This window comes from Anticarsia gemmatalis, chromosome Z, assembly GCF_050436995.1.
Source record: "Anticarsia gemmatalis isolate Benzon Research Colony breed Stoneville strain chromosome Z, ilAntGemm2 primary, whole genome shotgun sequence".
NCBI classification, from domain to species: Eukaryota; Metazoa; Arthropoda; class Insecta; order Lepidoptera; family Erebidae; genus Anticarsia; species Anticarsia gemmatalis.
In genome coordinates, this window is record NC_134776.1 from 9,577,588 (window position 1) to 9,598,119 (window position 20,532).

General features: G+C 33.8%; 1 protein-coding gene across 3 annotated transcripts in view; it reads right to left on the reverse strand.

The window, feature by feature from the left end:
• LOC142986172 (peptide transporter family 1-like) overlaps positions 1-20,532 on the reverse strand; it is a 45,198-nt gene that overhangs the window by 10,515 nt on the left and 14,151 nt on the right. For all 3 annotated transcript variants that reach the window (XM_076134485.1, XM_076134483.1, XM_076134486.1), the window contains 4 exons: positions 10,864-10,942; positions 3,280-3,421; positions 2,571-2,657; positions 54-328 (listed from right to left, as the gene is read on the reverse strand). In XM_076134485.1, the coding sequence (XP_075990600.1) occupies positions 54-328; positions 2,571-2,657; positions 3,280-3,421; positions 10,864-10,942 (583 nt within the window). The remainder of the gene's footprint in view (positions 1-53; positions 329-2,570; positions 2,658-3,279; positions 3,422-10,863; positions 10,943-20,532) is intronic.

Genomic DNA, 20,532 nt, shown 5'->3' on the forward strand with positions numbered 1-20,532 from the left:
GCCTACTGATGCGCTAAACAATCCTTATTTAGTGGTGAAATGTTGGAACTTACTTATAGACACAATCATCAATATTCCCGGCACGCCGAACGCAAGAGAATAGCAGTCATTATCTCCGAAGCAATGGACGTCTGCTCTCAATATTGGTGTGAGGAACGTCGAGATGAGACTGCCGGCGTTGATGGCGAAGTAGAACAGAGAGAAGAAATAACCCAAGTATCTCTCTTGCTCCGGCAATTTGAACTGATCTCCACCGAAGGCAGATACGCAAGGTTTTATTCCTCCCGTTCCGAATGCTATTAGCAGTAGAGCCAGGATTGTAAATTCTCTGAAAACAGATTTATTAACATAAATACATGTTACAGACAAACATCAACCTTCTTTGAAAGCAATGGAATGAACCTGGATCGTATGCATTCTTCGATCCGAACCAATTGATTCATTTTTAGTAGAAGAAAGCCTTAAACATATTTCTTGTTTTCCTAAAATGTTACGGCATTGTAGGTAAAATAATACTTGAAACCCCTCCAGCGAAATTATCAAAGGAGTGGGAAAATACTTTTAACGTTAAGTACAATACAATCAAATTAAATTATTTCTATTCAATCACTTAATTAAATTAGATCTATTCCTTACTGACTTTGAACTACTGATAACTTGAACGAACATCGTGACTCATAATCTACCTCTCGTACTAGGTTAGTAAATTTGCTATTATTTACTGGTTGATATAGTTACACCTACATTACAAGTCATCTAGATATATAATGCGGCGGTTTGTGGAGTTCGCCGACACCCTCGGTTTCGTAATAGGCACCTTATGACGTAGCATGTATATTGTGGGCATACATACTTGTATCTACATAGCCCTATGTTAATAATATCGTCGGTACGCTTGGAAACCTGATATAAGGTATATGCATTATAAGAACTGTTCGAGTATAAGTGAGTTCGGAATAATTTTCTGCCATATTTTGTTAGTATTATACTTACTATTTACAACGATATAACATATTTTAATTTAACAGTATTTAGATTGTCCTGAAAAATATCTTGAAATTTACCGACTTTAATATCTACAATAGTTAAGTTCTTTCAAGAAACTAGTAAACCATGCGGAGAGAGAAAAAGTCCAAATTAATTACTTTTTTGTGAATTAGTTCCTAGCGGCAGTCTCACACATTTCTGTTGAAGCTGGTATTCTCACGTGTAATTTTGTGACAAACAATATCGGTGAAACTTTATTGCTCAATTAAAAACTGCAGAGAACCAGATTGACATGTCAACGTGAGTATGTCAGGTCAATCACTTGAACGTGATGTAATTGACAGTCGATGACCCTACTCCAGTGAGTACTTGACTCATCGGGCACGTCTATCAGCCTTCAAATTGAATGCATCTTTAAGGATGCACTACGAAATACGAATTGCAACATACTTCTTCTATGTAAGTCTTCTTTATTACTTACTTTTAAATGCATAATGCCAAAGAATGTCTGTTGTTACACATTCATGCTGGTCTCTCAGAATTTCTTAAAGAGAAGATTGGCTGTTAATTCCAGCAAAACTCAGCTAAAGTTTTCCAAAGATTTGTTACGCTTTTCCATAAACATTTCCCTCACTTCTCATTCGTGCTTGGTTTACACAAGAGAAAATCAATACACTAATCTTAGTTAAGTAGGTATCTAAATCACTTAGCGTAGCCATATTGCAAGCTCCAGCCGGTCATTGGTAGTGCTAATGGAGAAAGCAAATAGCTAGCTATAGTTCCGATAATTCCCGCGCAATGGCGCCTTCGGCGTTGCGATATAATTATGTCATGACAAATTGACGGACAGACAGCACACAGTAAGTAGTTATATATTATATAATACGATACACAAGCGTATTGTTGTGTGGTTAATGCCGCATGATGCTTTATGTACTATACTGGCTTCTCCCGCGACTTCGTTCACATATAAACATTTCCCGGGGAAGAAAATCCCATGTGTTATTGCAGGTATAAGCTATCGTAGTAAGTACCAAATTTAATTAAACTTCGTACTGTAGCTTTTTGTGAAAGGGTAACAAATAAACATACATCCATCCTTACACACTTTCGCATTCATTATATTAGCAGGATAATCAAGATAAATCTTGCATGCCAAGGCTCTCTACTAATTCGACTATATGTACAATAAGTATATAAGATATAAAGCAATTATCAGATACATAATAAGTTTATCGGTTAACCTTTCAATATTATTTTTTATAGTTTTGTAATTAAAAGAAAAGACCTGTAGCGAATGAAAAATAGAAACACTTTTATATCTATGCAAAGTATTATACCGATTTTAAAGAGAGGGTGCTAATATTGCGTATAATATGTATAGGGTGAAGTATGCAGCCGTCGAAAGTTTTCAAAAAAATCCTTCATTATGGGAATATTCCGTACCGCCAAACTAAGGCAAAGTTGGTTATGTATGTTTAATCAAAAACTGGTTTCTCAAATTAATCTAGGATTATGTAAAGTAAATAGTGTTTATATGCGTGTTGATTGAACTTAAAATGTATGTTTGTAGGTAAACTTACAAGGTGGGCAAGCTGAGCTGCGGCATAGCGCTGATTGATATCAACGCGCTTCCAGTCGCGTACACTAACGATAAATAGAATATCGTTCTGAAAATAAAAATAAAGACAAATAAACATATAATATATATTTTAATCTAAGTGATTAAAAAATATTGTTATAAAAAATAATAATTAATTGTTTATTTACCAGGTTCTTCTTTACCGTATTCTATTTAAATCTAAGTAACATTAAAATTTAGTTATCATAAATAGTAATTAATTGTTCATTTAATTGCCTCCTTTTTTGAACAGTAAATGTAATAAAGGCCATCATATTATGCATGCATGCATGCATGTAAGTATAATTAAACTTTTTGTTTATTTGTGTTTAATTTACATAAACGTAAAATTTTAGGACTCTCGTAAAATATTTTGCCCTGACGCAGATAGTAAATTTTGAACAGGTATTACGAAAAGGACTTTTAAGGTTAAAACAAGTCATGTGGTCAGATTTTAATGTGCGTTTAAAAGATATCTTGTGCGGCTATAGACAAAATAAAAAAATTACGGAACTAGACTGACTAAAGTTAGCTCAGTCCATCTTCGTTACACAGATAAACACCGTTATAATGATTTATAAATATACAATTGACTTTAAAGTGACAGGGTAAACCCACAAATAGCAAAACCGATTTAGCTTTTTTCGTCATCAAGAAACTGCTAAAATTACCTGAATCTTCCCAACCAGCCGTCGGCGATCATGGCACCAATTAAGGGGAAGAAGTAAGCGAACATTGTGAACACATGGTATATGACTGTCGCCCCGTTGTCGCTGTAACCCAACTTGTCTCGCAAGTACAGCGACAGCACCGCTGGAAAACGAATATAATATTAGGGTTTAGCATCGCATAGTACTAGGTACGTACTTCAATATTGAATTGCAATCTATCTCTTATTCTAGTATTGATCGGTCATTGACATGCCTTATTCAAGAAAGCTAATGATTCTAGACTTCGGCCGCCATTGTTGCCATAGTCAGTGATTTCATGCGGAATATCCGCAGCTGTGGATACCTATGGAGGTAACGGTTTTTTACAAGTTACACTTACTACTTAGAGCTTACTAAATAACAGATAGGAAACCTACATCAAAATAATATCTATTATCTAAAGTATAGGTGTTTATGCATCTTATTGTAAATCAATGTACAAATCGAACCGGGGATTTGGTAGCTACAAGGCGTGAAGTGATTGTTTTATTCTCTCAAAAAATAATAGTTCGCCACTGAAATACCGATACATACAAAAGGAATTGATTATTCAATTGTGTCAAACGCACACATGTTGTTTTAGGTCCGATACGATATACAAAACAATTTTGAATGGGACATAGCGACGGGCGACCGCACATACACCGCAGGCGGCACCCCTTTGTTTTTGTACGTTTATTTACTTCGTTATGTAATAACTGTTATTTACAATACTGATAATATCTGCACACCACCACTGTGGTCATTCGGAAAATATTTCAAATGTAATAGAAAAATAAAATAATTAGATATTAATAGATAAATGGAGAGAGTACTTTGGCCTAGTGACGGAATTATAATATATATTTTCCATTTGCTAGGTTATGGTAAAACGGAATACCCTAATACTCTATATTTCGTTGATTTACACTCATCACAATGCACAGTAGGCATTGTGATGAGTGTTTGAAAATAAATATAATGCGTAATTAAGAACCTAGGACGATGAAAAATCGTAAAGTCCTTTATATGCATACCACTAGATCTCAAGCGAGTCTCAAAATACTCGTTTTTAACTCATACCTACTACTTTGGAATCGTTATCTTTCTAATTACGCATAAAACCTAGTAGACAGACTTTTACTGGCACATTATTACATTGCACAACGAGCACATTTTCTGCAAATTCTTGTGAAACATTTAATCCTTTTAAACACAAATCAAGGACATATTTGTATAAACTTGAGCACCTACTTAAGGTAACCTCTTTCTAGTCATTGCAAAGAAGTAAAACGTCATCGTAAGTTAAAGAAAAAATATCTAGACTATATTTTTAGATGAGTTTGTTGCTTGAGAGCAGAATTTTAAGAAAGCCTCCGTGGCGCAGTGGTTTAGGTCGCCACGCCGATACCACTGCAACGGGAGGTCGTGGGTTCGATTCCCACACGGAGCAATTATTTGTGCGATCCACAAATAATTGTTTCGGGTCTGATTGTGCTTTGTGTCCGTTGTTTGTATGTTTGTAAAAGTCCCCGCGACACAAGAGCAATTCTTAGTGCGGGAGTTGTCTTTAAAAAAAAAAAAAAAAAGCATATTTGATAGCCACTTCGTCCGTATGGAACGACCTCGCGCGGGTTACTATAAGTCACTTATAATAAGTGTCAAGTAAAAAACTGCGAGCTAATTTTCATATTTGATTTCGTAGTTTTTGCTTTAAAACAAATATACTACCTAACAAACTTTCACGACTATCGCGCTAGTAATAGGATTCGCAGATAAAGTACTAACAGCTAATAGGCATGAAGGCACGAGCTACACATGTTTCATTAATTGTATTCATGTTTATATCAATACTTTTAAACAATAGCTCATAAATAATACTCTAGCTATAGATCAAACTAAATAACCATATAAAAGTATTTTAGTATACAAAGTTACTAAGATAACGTCTGTGGGAGCACTTATAAAGAATCTGCTGAAGAAAAAGCTGATTTACATAAATTTAGGCACAGCTAAGATAACCCACGCGGTTTCACATGTGTTGAAATTTCATCCCCATACTTTAATAAATTAGGGGATGTTTATGAAAAAACTGGTTAACGCATTTTAGATTTCGGATTTTCAACTATATGTAGCTAAATTTTATAGCAATCGGCCCAACAGGCAAGTCTATCTGTATGTCTTACAGATAGACTTTCGCATTTATAATATCAGTAAGTGGAAATGTAGTTGTTCCTAAAACGAAATTACACGAGTCATAATTATAGAGATAACTTGTACAAGACGTTTTTGTTATGTAACACAAAAAAAGTAAAATTAGACCTGTTACTGCATACGTCTATTAGTTTTTTGTAGTAACGGAATGTTCCTACAATTACCTCACTTACTGTAGACATTTATTATTTAAATACTTTGTTTAAAGATGTTACTAGGAAACATAATATTTTGGGCATTTAGTTTTGTCACCATTTGTCGCCATTGACTCTTTTGGGCAAAATAAAAATGGTCGGTCCTTTTAATATTGTAGGCGGTTTGTTTTATTATAAAACAAACAAAAGTAAACAAGTACTAGTTTTTATCTTAAATCTACATTGTGTTTCACTTCGAAGAATACGTTTACACTATAAAAGCTATGTCGTCAGCCGACTACTATTATAACTGGGTAATGGAGCAAATCGTGTTATTATGTAAGTTAAAAATGAAAGCTACTATGAATAGTTATTACAACTTGTTTTGTCTATCTATGAGACGAACGCCAAAGTATTTGTTGATCAAAAGAGTTCGATTCCCGGGCCGGGCGAAGTGTAACCTTTTTCTAATTTATGTTCAAAGGTTGCTTAGAAATAGTAAATAAAAGAAATATGTCTATATAGTTATGTGCAATCTACAAAGATAATAAGTCTAGCGGTCAACAGTCAAACTGATCTGTAATATCAATTTGAGATGTTGATCATTACACACTACATAAATATCCGTGAGCTCACACTTAGCTTTACCAATATAAGTAAGATTATGCGCTTATTTACTATCTGGCGGCGTGCGTGAAGTGGCGTGAACCGTCACGTGGATCATGTGGATAGTGTACTAGTGTAGCTACATCTACATTGATTCAACACGAACAAGGACACTGAAAATACAATTGTAGTGTTAAGTGTGAATGTCATTCGTAATATACGACGCTTTATTTATAGTAAACATTGACGCGTGGTGTAAATCAACGCTAAATTACTGCAGCGTCGAGTTTAAGACTTGTAGATTAGAATGAGGGAGAAACAGGAGGATATAACTAGTTTGCTATGATACAATTTATAAAAAAAGAGCTTATGTTTTAACTATATAACAACTAGTGGCCAGCCCTAGGTTCGCAAGGCTTAAAAAGTTATTTTTTAAACAACCTTTACATTTTTTACACAAAAACCTTCTTCTTGAATCGCTCATCACATAGGGATTGACAGCGGAAGGCGACTTTGTTTTATACTATGTAGTGATGAAAATTCACAACATGTGAACAATGACGACAAGTAGAAGGAGTCTATTATTGTATATTAAGAATTAAGTAGTTGCTCATTAATAAAGGTATATCGTTATAAAAATAGATTGCTTTTCTTGTAATAAACATCATTATTGAAAATTACCGTAGTTATTATATTATAGCTATGAACTTTTTTGTAGTTTTCTCCACTGCTAGAATGATTCTCAAGTCATACAGTTAAAATAAAAAAAAAACAGAAGACAGGATTTTAATGACTCATTCCCGGTTGTTCGTTTCCTTGGAGGAAGATTGACGGCCCAAACCATTTTGAAAATTAAACGTCATGTTTCAACCCATGAAACACAAAAATCCTGCACAAAGTTGGTAACTGTTTTGCGAATTCGATCCGAGTCCAGTTTGGACACAATTTTCCGTTATTTTTTAATAAAGTTAGGCTGTTACGTTTCAAAACTTCTCCATGCAGCTAACAAAAGCAATTTTCCCAACAGAAAGAATAATAAAAAGGAGAAATTATTTAATATTATAAATGACAAAACATTGTTTTATTACTTTTTGAATATGAAACCGCTGAAAGTGGTTAATATTGCCGATTGAATTCGTCGCATAGGTTTGGTTATGGGAGAATAAAAATCGATAGATCCATCTTTTAAATCGAATCCGGGCAGGAGCTATTTACTGCTTACAAAACGTTTATCATAAAAATAAGTTCGTGTATTATCACAACTAGAAGTGACATAAACGCATGTGCACATTTAATGACTTTTTTTATTCACTATTACTAGGTTCTTATCGTTTAAGTACAATAGTCAATTTAGATAAGAATAATTTGTCTAAGACTGAAATAATGGAATTATCTCACTGGCGTACAAATTGACAGCTAAACTAATAAACGTAGTACGTAAAACATGCGCGTGTTATACCTGCGTTACGATTACGAGTAGGGTTGTCAGTTGGACCAAACGGACAAGGAAATAAAATGCTTTTCGGGGAAAATGGCCCCGGCCACCATTATTCTAGTCCTTTTGGTTGCGCTGGCGATGTGAAGGGAGGTGGGCGGAGCGAAAATAAGCCTATGACATGACGTGTAATAAATGCTCCAGTTAAGAGAACCTGAAGGAAGACGATAAAACCAAAAATGTGCCCGGCTTAATCCATACTCCTGGCAACCCTATTTACTACTACTAGTAGTAGTAGGTACTGGTTTTAATTACCAAGCAATTTTTCTGCGCGGTGTTTAGTCTGCGGCTACAAAGGTGTTACTAAATTAATAATATCATGACCTAGGACAAAAGAAAGTCCGTTGCAACTCGTGCAACAGGCAGGAGCTGACAGGAAAAACTATTTTCCCTAGTAAAAAGTCTTAAGGTTAACGACCCATAATTAGATGTTTAGTTACTGTTCTAGCGCGTATATACATTGCAACTACTAAAAGATTTTCAGCGTGTCTTCAACTTAAGTATTGTAAGGAATTTAATTAATACAATTTTAATATGATCCCATCGGTTCTTCGATTGTAGAAAGTTTTTTTCAATTGCTTCTAATTATATCGGCGCGATCTAGTTATTTCCCAGACATTATTAGGACCTTCTATAATTTGTGTAAAAATGCAAAAGTGCAAAAAAGGGGATAAGACGTACTTAATGTTAAATAATTTATACGTCTAATACTCGATATGAAGGTGGAATGTTAGTATCGAAATACCGTAAAATGGGAATGGGAAATACTTTAGGAAAATTTGGGGTTAATTTGATTATAGAAGTAAGTAAATAGCTCGCAAAAAGATAGCGACGAGTTCAATTTTCCGGTTATTGGTACTAAATATCGCTTTAAATAAAATTGAAGCATTTTAAACATGCTCTTTTCTTTTCATTCTAAAGTAACCCCTGTATTCAAAGTCACCCCGTTAGACCGGTAATAATATTAATACTTTTTAGGCTAAAACTGTTTCTGGACTGGAAAGATCAACAGTTACATAGTTAAATAGTTCGTCATTAAACAACCGTGAAATTATACCTGTCTCATTAACCCGGTCGTTATCAATAGACAAGTGAGTGTGCTACTGATAACAGCTCGTCAATGGTGAAATATGGCACACATACCGTGAGATTAACTGTTTAACTGTTAACTCATTTGAACTGGGTCAAAATATACGTGGACATTGAATATGTATTGCACGACAATACTTTAAAAACAATTCTTGCTAAATATTTGTGATAAGATACTTGTTACTTTGTTGTATGCTCGCTCGTCGTTATTATTCTTTGAGATCAGTAGCTCGATTCTCCACCTCTATCGATAACCGACAATCGGCTAGCTATCGAGAAATTTTATATATAAAGCCTCTAACGGACGTTGTAAGAACTATTTTGGCAGTACATTATAAATGTCAAACTTTCGATACTCGACAGTACCCTAGAGAATCACGCTACAATAGGTTATGTACTCCGGGATATACTCTATTATGGTCTCGCCAGATTTAATTAATTGATGCTGAATATGGCGGGGAGAAAAGAAAAACAGTGCTATGAATATGCATAATACCTATTACTTAAAAGACGACTAGTGTAGTGAGTACAACTTACTAGTCTAGTAATTATATTAACCTTTTCACTTAGGTTCGAACAATTGTGCTAGATGCGGGTTCAAACCCACGATACAACTTAATCCAAGTTTGTTGCAGACCATTTGGCGAAAAGACATTGACTTTGTACTACATACCTGTTAAATGCCTATTAAATATGCTGCATTTTAACAACTATTCTACTCTGATGTATAGATATCAGAGCAGCATACAGAACAAAACGATGTAGTAGTGTATCGAATATTGCTCTACAGTATATATTATATCACAATAAATAATCATATTATTATGTATGACCTCCTGCTATGAAATAAGCAGGCCAGTGACGAAATGTATGATTCATGGGTTTTTTTGGCAACAAAAAAGGACGCTTGTGCTGGTTTGATTTGCACCAATTGACAAATATCTGCGTCACAGATTAATCAAAGGACTTAGCAAAGACACAATCTTTCAAGGGTCTTAAATCTAGAGTTATGAAACCCACCAACTGGTTAAAGTCTTGGCAATAAAGATCGATACAAAAATTCTGCACAAACAGGAAAATCAGCTTTTTACATTGCCGCCAGGCTGTTACTTAATGTCTCAAAAATGATTCAGTCTGGACTCGTTATTGAGTAAGTTCAACTATAAAACAACCTAGCAGATAAACTAAGAAGTATGTAAGACAGAGAGGATTTTTCATAAACAAAATAACTAATTAGGCATGCTTTTATGCAGCGAATGGTACTATTTATTATTAATTTCCATCCCGTTTTTGTGGGAGTTTGATAGTTTTGTGCTTGACCCGGTATGGTGTGATTCAGCCACTAGTAGCCTTACTCGTAACTTTACTCTACTAACAAAATTATAAAGACTGATTAAATATTAGTGTCCATCTGACATCCGCGTGGAGCATTCTGATTCCTCGAGCTAAAAACCCTATGTGTTAAATATGTTATTAAAAATACCTATTTGCCACTTAAATAAACTATCCATCCTCATAGACTTTTGCATACGTCATATTATTAGGATATAATATGTAAATTCGGTCACGACCTATGTGTAAAGAAACCGGTTTAGACAAATTAAGTCAGAGCTCACGTATATTTGCCCAGAGCTCTATCACGTGTCTCAAATAAAACAGATTATAATAATATTATCACGTGAGTTCAAATATTTCTATTCTACACGTAGTATCCGGTGTCGATAGTTTTAGATTGTTTGCTATTTTCGTTAAAAGTTTGGTTAAATTTTGTGATAGAAATCTCTCATCACTATGTAAGTCAAATTTTATTAAATATGCATGAAAGAGGAACAAACATCAGACAAACTTTCGCATGCAGAAGAATTGTTTAGTTCAGTATTTTGGACAATACCAGCACTACTTCTAACATTTTAAAAAATATGGTTTCAGTTTCAGAACGCAGCAGCAAGTCGCCGAGCATCAAGTCAATGTAATAATGACTACTACTTACATTTAAGATAATGGACAATAAATTAATTGATATCTTACTTCGCATTCCATAATATGAAAATCGTTCGCAGAATTCATTTGTGACAATAAATCCAACTGCCCTTGGATATCTTAATTTCTGAAAAAGAAAAAAACACACAATTAGTTTTCAATCAAAGTTACTTAAATTAAAACTATGTATTGCTAGATTTGCTAGTATTTATTCGCTGATTTATAAGTATTCTATTACTATTTTTGTTAAAATTTTCAAGTTTTTTCCGAGTATTGTAGCCACCAGATAAACTGTCAACCTAATGTCCCTCAATATTAATGATAGAAATATAAAAGTATGTATTGGTTAAAACAAATGCCTATTTTGTATTTTATTAAAAAAAAAGTGCGCAGTTTTTACACTTATACGTCGCACAAGGGTTTTTTGTTTGTTGTAATTTCGTTTTTTTTTAATATCAGTTCAATTTGTAAAAATGTTTGCTTAGGTCATGATTGTAACATTATTCTACGACCTAGGAGCGTAAGGCAAAAGCGATAAACGCGAGAACCCACGAGGCCCAGCTCGCCTTAAAAAAATCCGATGATTGTGACATACAGACTAAGCGGTGTCACAATTTCTTATTTTTGGGGGGTGTAGGACGAATCAATAATTTAGCGCAGAGTGTACAAATGCGCAGAGAACTTGACAACGCAATAAGGACTTTCACTCAGAATGAACCAGGAAAATCTTTTTATTTTACTTTACAACGCGGTATGAATTTAAAGTAAATTCTTATAAAATAACTTAAACTACAGCAAAGGAGAATGCTCAAAATGTATGGGAAAAAAACCCAGGCCGTACACAAACGGTGTGTAACTCAGAATTTTAGTGATACTGAGTTATTCAATTCCAGATATTCGCCTCTATCAAATTCGATGGCTAAATACTATTTTTTGCTATTATCTACTATTTAAAAGGTGAATTTAAAAAATAAATATTTTTCAAACATTCATCACAATGATTATTTTTTTAATAATATAATTGGATAAGTAAATATCTAATACTAATAAATAATTAATTTTAATGGAACTGTGATTTAAAAAAAAAAATTAACAATCATCTCAGCCGGGAGATGATTGTTAATTAATTTTAATGGAACTGTGATTTAAAAAAAAAAATTAACAATAAAATAATTATATTCTATCACTACATAGTACAAAACAAAGTAAAAGTAATAGCAATATAATATTATTATGTTTAGCCATTGAATTTGATAGAGGTAAATATCTGGAATTAATTACGCAGTATCACTCATTTCTCCCATTGCTACCATGCTGGATTGAGAGCGAAAAAAAAACATAGAAGGTGCCAGCTGCATTTCTTCCCGTGCATACTGCAAAAGTCAGTAGAGGGATGGAAGGGTTTGGTGCTTCATAGGCTATAGGCTAGCAATCTACCACCATGACAACACTTTTCTACCTTATAATAGCCCTCCAATTGTCTGCCAACCCGCATTAGACCAGTGTGGTGGACTAAGGCCTGATCCCCCTCTTTGTTAAGAGGGGAGGCTCGTGCCCCTCGGTGGGGACATATATGTATGACCTGGTGATGATGACTCATTTTTCAAAAATATATTTTTTAATATTTTTAATTTGTAACTCAGTTACATACCTATATTAAAAATGTGTGACTCAAAAAAGATTAAACATTTATATAGGTAACTTATTTAAAAAATATAAAAATATATTGAAAACCCCTACTGAAAAGTTATAGCAAAATAGTATGTTCAGCCATCGAATTTGATAGAGGTAAACATTGGGAATTCAATTACACAGTATAACTAAGTTTTTGAGTTACATAACTTTTGTGTACAGCCTGGGTTTTTTTTGAGCATTCTCCTTTATTTAAAAGAATGCGTTAAAAACTTTTCGTCGTCTTTTCATCGAGCTATATTATTTTCTAAGGTAAACCAAACGATGCTTGAATAAACGCCAGCGTATAACATATCAACGTGAATGCTCGCCGCTAGCACACATCGCAGCGACAATTTAGCACGGATTCATTTTATCCTTATTGACATAGTAGATTACTTCCTTGCTAAAAATAGTTCGTAGTATCATTATTAGCATTATACTTGTAAGAAATATTTATGAGAAATTCTCACTGTATTAGTTTTTTTAGATTAGTCAAATATTTTTGTTTAAACAGCAATGCATATGTTACAGAATATGAATTCTTATACAAGAAGACGTACGGATAATTACTAATTACAATTCAAAGTAAATACTATCTAAATAATTTAAGTCTGTAACTAGGTTCTAAAAATATAGTTTGTTATCAAATGAACGAAAAAAACTACATACTCGTAACTACGTACCTACTCATTTAGCGGAAACTGAATTAATGAATTACTTGAATTGTTATCGTATGAAACATACAATAAATAGAATGATATAATATACCGTGAATCTCCGCGGTATCGTTTGTAACTTAACATTAGCGAAACGCGATAGCCGTTGTGTCCAATCTTTCATTAAAGATCGTAGGTTTAATTAAACCTAAGTGGTTACTCAATTATCGTGATAAATTTAGGCCAACCCATGTCTCGAATTCCTCTTACAACCGATACATGCGATCCTCAAAACTGGTAACAACTGGATTTCATACTTTGGTCAAGCCGCAGAGCAATTAGAGTGGCCCGCTCCACAAAATTGAGGGACCACCAACGTCAAAGTTGTTCACATATTTATTTTTGCTGAAACTTGTGTTCACAGTTCAAGGATTCGCTTGTCGAAGTGCAAATTAGTGCAAATATTCAACAGGTGTCAGAACATGGGCTCTCCTGCAAGCCAATAAGATTAAAGAAAACTTCAATAGATACCTACTACTTCCCCAAACGGTTAAACGCCTTTAAAGCCAGCCAGGTTTCTGTGCCATGACGAATTAATTTTTATTCTACCTTCAACTTAGCATACATTACTATCTTTAAAACAATTTTATTTGCGGGGGTTTAAATGCTAATGTATCTTTGTTTTTATGTTTCTCTTGTCAATCACAGTTCGTTGGCTTCGAAAATTATACAAGAGACGGGAAAAAAAACAGTGATCACTTAGCATATGAATGAACGGTATGGCATCCAATGACTAACTCGATATGAATGTGACAATATTATAGTCACAATTGAATTATTAGATTGAAGAATAGCCGGCTGATTGTGTTGGCAAGTGTACCTTAATGTCTGAGCGGCCGTTTATTAGATATCGTAAGGGGTTTTATCAAACATGTGCAATTGACCTGGTATTCTTTTATAAATAGATTGGGACAAAAGTATCAAGGACTTCTTAGAATTTACAAGCGGTGATTGAAAAACGTCCGGGGTCTATCACATATCTCAGTTGACAACTATTTGAAAGCCACTCTGGTGTACAATGCTTTCTCTCTTAGGTAAAAGTGATTAAGACGTTACGTCAAAGCAGCAATATACTGAAAAGTGACCATCAATTTTACATAAACTACCTGTCAACTGAAATACGTGATAAGCCTGCTGACGTTACGTATTGATAAAAAGTATTATAAAATTAAATTGTTGTTCAAATTTTCAAACACTCAGATTTCGATTGTTTACTTCTACCAGTTACAGTTACATATTTAGTTGTGTAAAGGTATGAATCAAGGCCGTACTGGTCATATAAGGAAGAGGAAGGAAGACTGCTTACACCTTGAATGTCCACGGCTATGTTTCTTGAGCCGACGCGACGTGACGTGAGTGCAATGAAAGTTGACGAAGCATTAATGTGCAACATAATAGTAACGATTACGAACCAATCTCTGTATTGAACAAGTTTCTACTTATAATATTATACATTGGATTTTTTTCGCGTCTGACATCGAATTGCAAATAAATAATAGATGTAGAATCTGTAGATACGTATTCTATTTTACCTAAAATAATATATTTATCGCAAAACGGTTATTCTTTGGCATAATTATTACTTACGATAGATAGTCAAAACTGACGAATAATGATTTTTCGGGGAATAAAATTTATTTAGATTGGTAGAAAAAACAAGTGACATTCGGATTCTTATTTTTAGACAACGTTTAAGATCAATATGGTCTTGTGATAGATAATAGAAATGCTTTTCAAGGCTTGAATGTACAAGGAACGACTAGGACATCCCAAAAAACATAAAAATGGCAAATGGCCTTCAGCTACAAATTCTTCTTAACCACTAATATCGTTAGTTTCAACGGGAAGAAAATACATAAAAACTTAGAACGATTGGAAGGAAAATACAAAATAAGGAAAACTAAACGAATTAGCGACGAGGACAGAAAAAGCGGTTTTTGACCTGCTGATTGTTGATTTAAAATGTAAAAAAGCTATATACGGAATACCTTACGATTTTGTCTTAAGTAAGATATTATAAAAAAATACGATTTGTAATTCAAGTAAAATTAAAATGCTCATGTAAGAACGACTTTGGTTTACTATAATTATTTTCCTTTAACTTAATTTAACGCTTATATTCTCAATGAGAAATGTCTGAATCATGAACAATAGCTCACTATGTGGTAATGAATTAACATATTATATGAATTTTAATTACACACACAACATTTTTATATGTTGTAGCATAACACCCACGATATTGTAAATGTTGTTTTGTTTAACACAATTTCACGATTTGTACATCACAACTTTGTATTCTATAGCAGTCCATTTTTGGATATTTACGTAAGTTTTGAAGTCGTAATCCGTGTAAGATCGTAGGTGCAGTCGAACTGTCAAAGGATAAAATGTTTCACAATTGACCCCTTTTTTTATTAGGTATGTTACAAAATATTATTGCCAGCAGCTTTGATGTTTTTGTTAAAAATATGCTAATATTATCATTCTTAAAGGTTTTCCTATAATATAAATAAGTATAACTGGACATAATAATAATACAGAAGATTGTAAACTTATGGCTGCCGGCGACACTTATTAATGAAAACTAGTTCATAATTATTATATTCCTACCAGGTTGTTGAAGCAGGTGTAATAATTCGTTACAATATAGAACTTGAAGGACACTTAAGACAAAAAGGGAAAAACCAAGTATGTGTTCCTTTATTAATGAATACCTAATCGCATACCGGATGTCAATCAAACAATGCTATGGGTGATTCCAATTTATAATTAATGAAATATCAATAACAAACTAAAGGCAAATTGAACGCCGTAATCACGCCAACGAGAAGTTACTCGTCCAGGAATTAACATGCTCATTCCACTGACCAAGGATAATAGCGCATCTGATTTGAAATTTCTCCAATGGTTCTGTATATGAACCTGTCTGCACTATTTTAGACAATAACAGCCCGCTTTGCAGTAGTGATCATACCAAATTAGATTCCGTCATATTCAGCCACAAGTTGACAACAGATTACCTACATTAGGGTATTTAAGAGATTGAAAGGGGATAGCCAAGTAAGTATCATATTATATTTTAATCAAATACCGGATGTCAAATAAACTTTATAATGTAAGTAGATATAGGTATGAAACTGATTAAAAATAATGAATTGAAACGCTACTTTTTGTTATGAGTGACCAGATGCGTATTGAACTAGCAATATGGATTGGACTGGATCTATTCTCCTAGGCAAATACATTCTCGGAATTTTCAAAGCCTGAATAGGTGACTGGTGACTCTTCGATAGGCATGTTATTCTACTCTTCATTGTCACTTGTCATCGGATAAGGAAAAAAGAAACTGGTCAGGAAATACACAAGCTTACGACATTGATCCAAAACAATAGCAGTTCTGATCTGAAATTTTGCCAATGTTCTGTATGCATTAATATTATAAGACCTGTACTGCGCCAATAGTTTAACTAAACAGGCACCATCTTACTCAAACACCAGTATTTTAACGTAAGCGTTGAAAAATTTTAAAATACTGATGTAGTAAATAAGTTCTTCGTAGGTAAATAAAGGTACGATTAACATAAAACGCTCTTAGAATAATTATTTGGTGAAGATGGCTTGCACTGGCTAATACACTGTGTCAAGGCAAACGGTTGCGACAAAATTATGTGAAGGTAACCGTCATCTGTACAACATAACAATGACTGTTTCGATCACTTCTATAAAAACAATTGTTTTTATAACTCGTTTTATCGATGCCATCGTTGAATAAATAGTTTAAAAGAAACGCAAGGACATTTGCCTTACTTTTTCCTCGAGATCTCTATTACCAATTGTTCTTTATAGTGCTTCTTTTAATAAATAGGGTAAAAAGGTAGTCAAGCAGAGTTTCTAGCCTTATAGTAAAAATTTTGATCAAAGAATGTCTGAAAGTCTCTGTTGCAATGGTTTGATCAAATTGAACAAATACAAAAAAGGTATATTCTACAACAAATTCTATCTATCGTTTAATGATAACAAGCGCAAAGTTATACAAATCTTGTAGATAATCAAATTACAATTTAGAGCGGAAAGTTAAGACTTCGTACTTGAAACAGGTTGTTGTTGTGCAAGAAGTATTTATCGAGGATAAAACCTAGTAACTAAATTGGCTGCAGCAAGTACGATTCAATGCAAGTTGAAGTGTTGCAACGAGTCGCCGATAGTTGCAATATAAACGAAAGGACAATAATACTAGACGGTGCCAAATACCATGTTTTTACAGATAATCACATTAAATCTAAACAACAGTACCTGTGGGTATGGATATATTCTAAAGATATTGGTATAAATAGCAACTACGAATAGCATAATAATCAAGAAACCCGTGCGGTTTATCGCATTGTAAAAAAATCATCTCGACCTTCAAACACGGCCCTCATATTGCCTGTAAATGGGCCTACGCCATGCTCCCCAATTCTGTGCCAATCTCAACCCGGCATGCCCCACACATTTCCTAATATCGTTCGCCCAGCGGGCTACCGGACGTCGCACACACCTTTCGCCGATCGAACGCTATTCCGATACGACAGGATTTCCTCCTGTCATCTTCTTGCCGAGCTAACGTAGAGTACCTAGTAGTTCTGCCTATTATTTTAATTGAAATATTATAATCTTAACATTCTTTCTTGTTTTAAGTCTAAAGAAAAAGTCACACTGCCTGGATTGACACATTAATATTAAGTACGAAAAATACACAAAAATATTTATAAAGTATTTAATTCATCAAAATTAGAATAAAAATGTATGACATTCTTCTTCGATTCTAACTCGCGACTTTGCTGTTGCCAATGTCAATATCATCGTAACATGGCACCTCGAACTAGTCTCGCACGCATGGTTTTAGTCAACATGCGAAATAATTTAATCATTCAAATTATAGGTGTTGCATACTGCATTGATCAATTAATGGATAACGTTGATCAATTGCTTTGAGAGTATAAAAGCATTATACTTAGCCTTTAGAAACATTTTTGATTCGTATAAACGTAAACTGAGAAAATAAAATTGTTTATTAATTTTAACGCTTTGGTATTTAAATATAGGCATCTAACGAGATAGCTGACAAGAACATATCACTCTGGGAGGGCAAGATAGAATCTTCTAAGTCTAGTCCTATCAAAATATTTTTATCATTATCATATCTTCTTATCGTGTCTTAAGAGTGATTGAAAGAAGGTTGCTCTATTATGTGTTCACGTGCGCGCATTTAAGGTTTTACGAAACAATACCATTTATTAGTATTATCCGCACGAGTGGCGTATTTATAAAGATATGCCTTCATGACATTTTTATATCAGATGTCTTGAGAAATGCGTCCAAGTCACTACTTCACAGCAACTGTTATCATTTGAAGTGCTGTCAATATTCTTCAACTTTGTCACGTGTGTGTAACAAAGTAACAAAATACTTGAAAACCATAAAACCGTTTTTTTATCAAAGCATAAAGTAATGTTATTTATGCTAAGATAACGACATAAACCCGTTTATGGGATAGCCGGTCGGACCCTTCGAAATTTCGTAAAAAAATGTTTTTGAAGCAAGAACGAGATTACAGCAAGGTACTCAGAAAAGTCGCGGTAATTGTCCAGCCCGTCACATCTCACAATTTAAAAGAAAAAATGCTGTTACTCCCAATCTGAGAGTGATCATATAAGGAGCCAGGTAGGTACCGTTTTTTCGGTACCTTTGAATAAAATATACATTACAGGCGTTATACCATCTTCACGTGCAAGAATGCCGTGAAAGAAAACAAGGCAAAAGGTTTTGTAATATTTAACAAGGAAACAAATACAGACAAGCAAATTGACTTGACACACCTTAATTGTTTTCTAAATTAACAAAACGATAAATTAAGATAACAATATTCACACCCAGCATTAGGTACCTATGTACATATGTATATTAATATCGTAAACGATATGAGGATAGTTAACTTTGTTAAAAATAGGACTAAAACGGCAGACCAGTATTTTTTTACAACAAACATAGGTACATATTATTATAATAATTTAATAAATTAAACTAAAGATTGCCTACTTCGCAGATTTTGTTCAAATTAAATTAAACCGGTATTACAAGAGCGGAACAAGTGACGATCAAAAGAAATGCTACGCTACATTATTTACTGGAAACTAATTAACGAAAAAACTATTCGAAATATTTTTGTGGAAATCTATGCAGGTGTAATGGTCTGTTAATAATGAGATACGCTTGCAGTTGCACACGTCATACAAGTATTAATAATTTCTGAATTCGTGAAAACTAGCTCGCCACTTTTCACTAACTATTTTAGACAGACTTTCATTACGCTTTGTCTATTTATCCTTTTCTTAAAGTGATATTTTCTGTACAAACATACCTATTTTTTGTCCGCCGTATGTAATATTTTGTAAGCTATCTTAGGAACTTGACACCGACCACCGTCAGGGGAATATAAAGCTATAAGCAAATTTTACACATAGCTATAAGAGATCTGTTTAAAACCATCATACATCAAATGTGACGTGACAATTCACAATAGAACTGCGCGTAGTAGCATATTGATAATTATTATTTATGTCTCTACGTTCAACACATATTAATATGTAGGTATACAAGCGGCCATTCGCCAACGTCGAGTGATTCCCGTAATCTTCTCATTATTTTTCAACATAAAAGTTATTAAGATATATGATCTAAAAGACCGTTCCGGTATTGATTATCAGCTACTAAACAACGTATAAGAATGTTTATTGATTGTACAGTTGTCGTTATAACTGTTTAAATAATAAAGTTGTATCTTGTGACTTTTTCACAAAACCTTGTAAAGAGAGAGCGCGGTGTATTGTCACATTCACTTTCCAACAGATTGGCAGTTGATGCAATCACCGCACATGCTTCATATTATTATAAATCTGTTGACGAGGCGTCTTTGTCTATTCACTAGGCTTATACAACGGGATTAGATTTACGTTTTTTTATGCAACATTTTCGAGAAATATTTAAGGGTTTGTAGTAAAATACCATAGTGTTAGGACCGGGCATCTAATTCGCAAAAGAAAAAGCGCCATGATCCGGTTTTCGTATAACTTGTGACGTGAAATTGAATACAATGGTACACGTGAGATTCTTGCCTTTTTCTTGCCCACTATCCCAAAAACTAAAACAATGCAAGTGTTCTTTTTTTATTCGTTTCGCAAGTAAAGAATACCTACAATTTTTACAGTTTATAGAAATCATTAAACTAAGAGAATTGCCGATTTGATTTATTGAAAACGACAAAAGTGTATTTGAGTTTTAGATT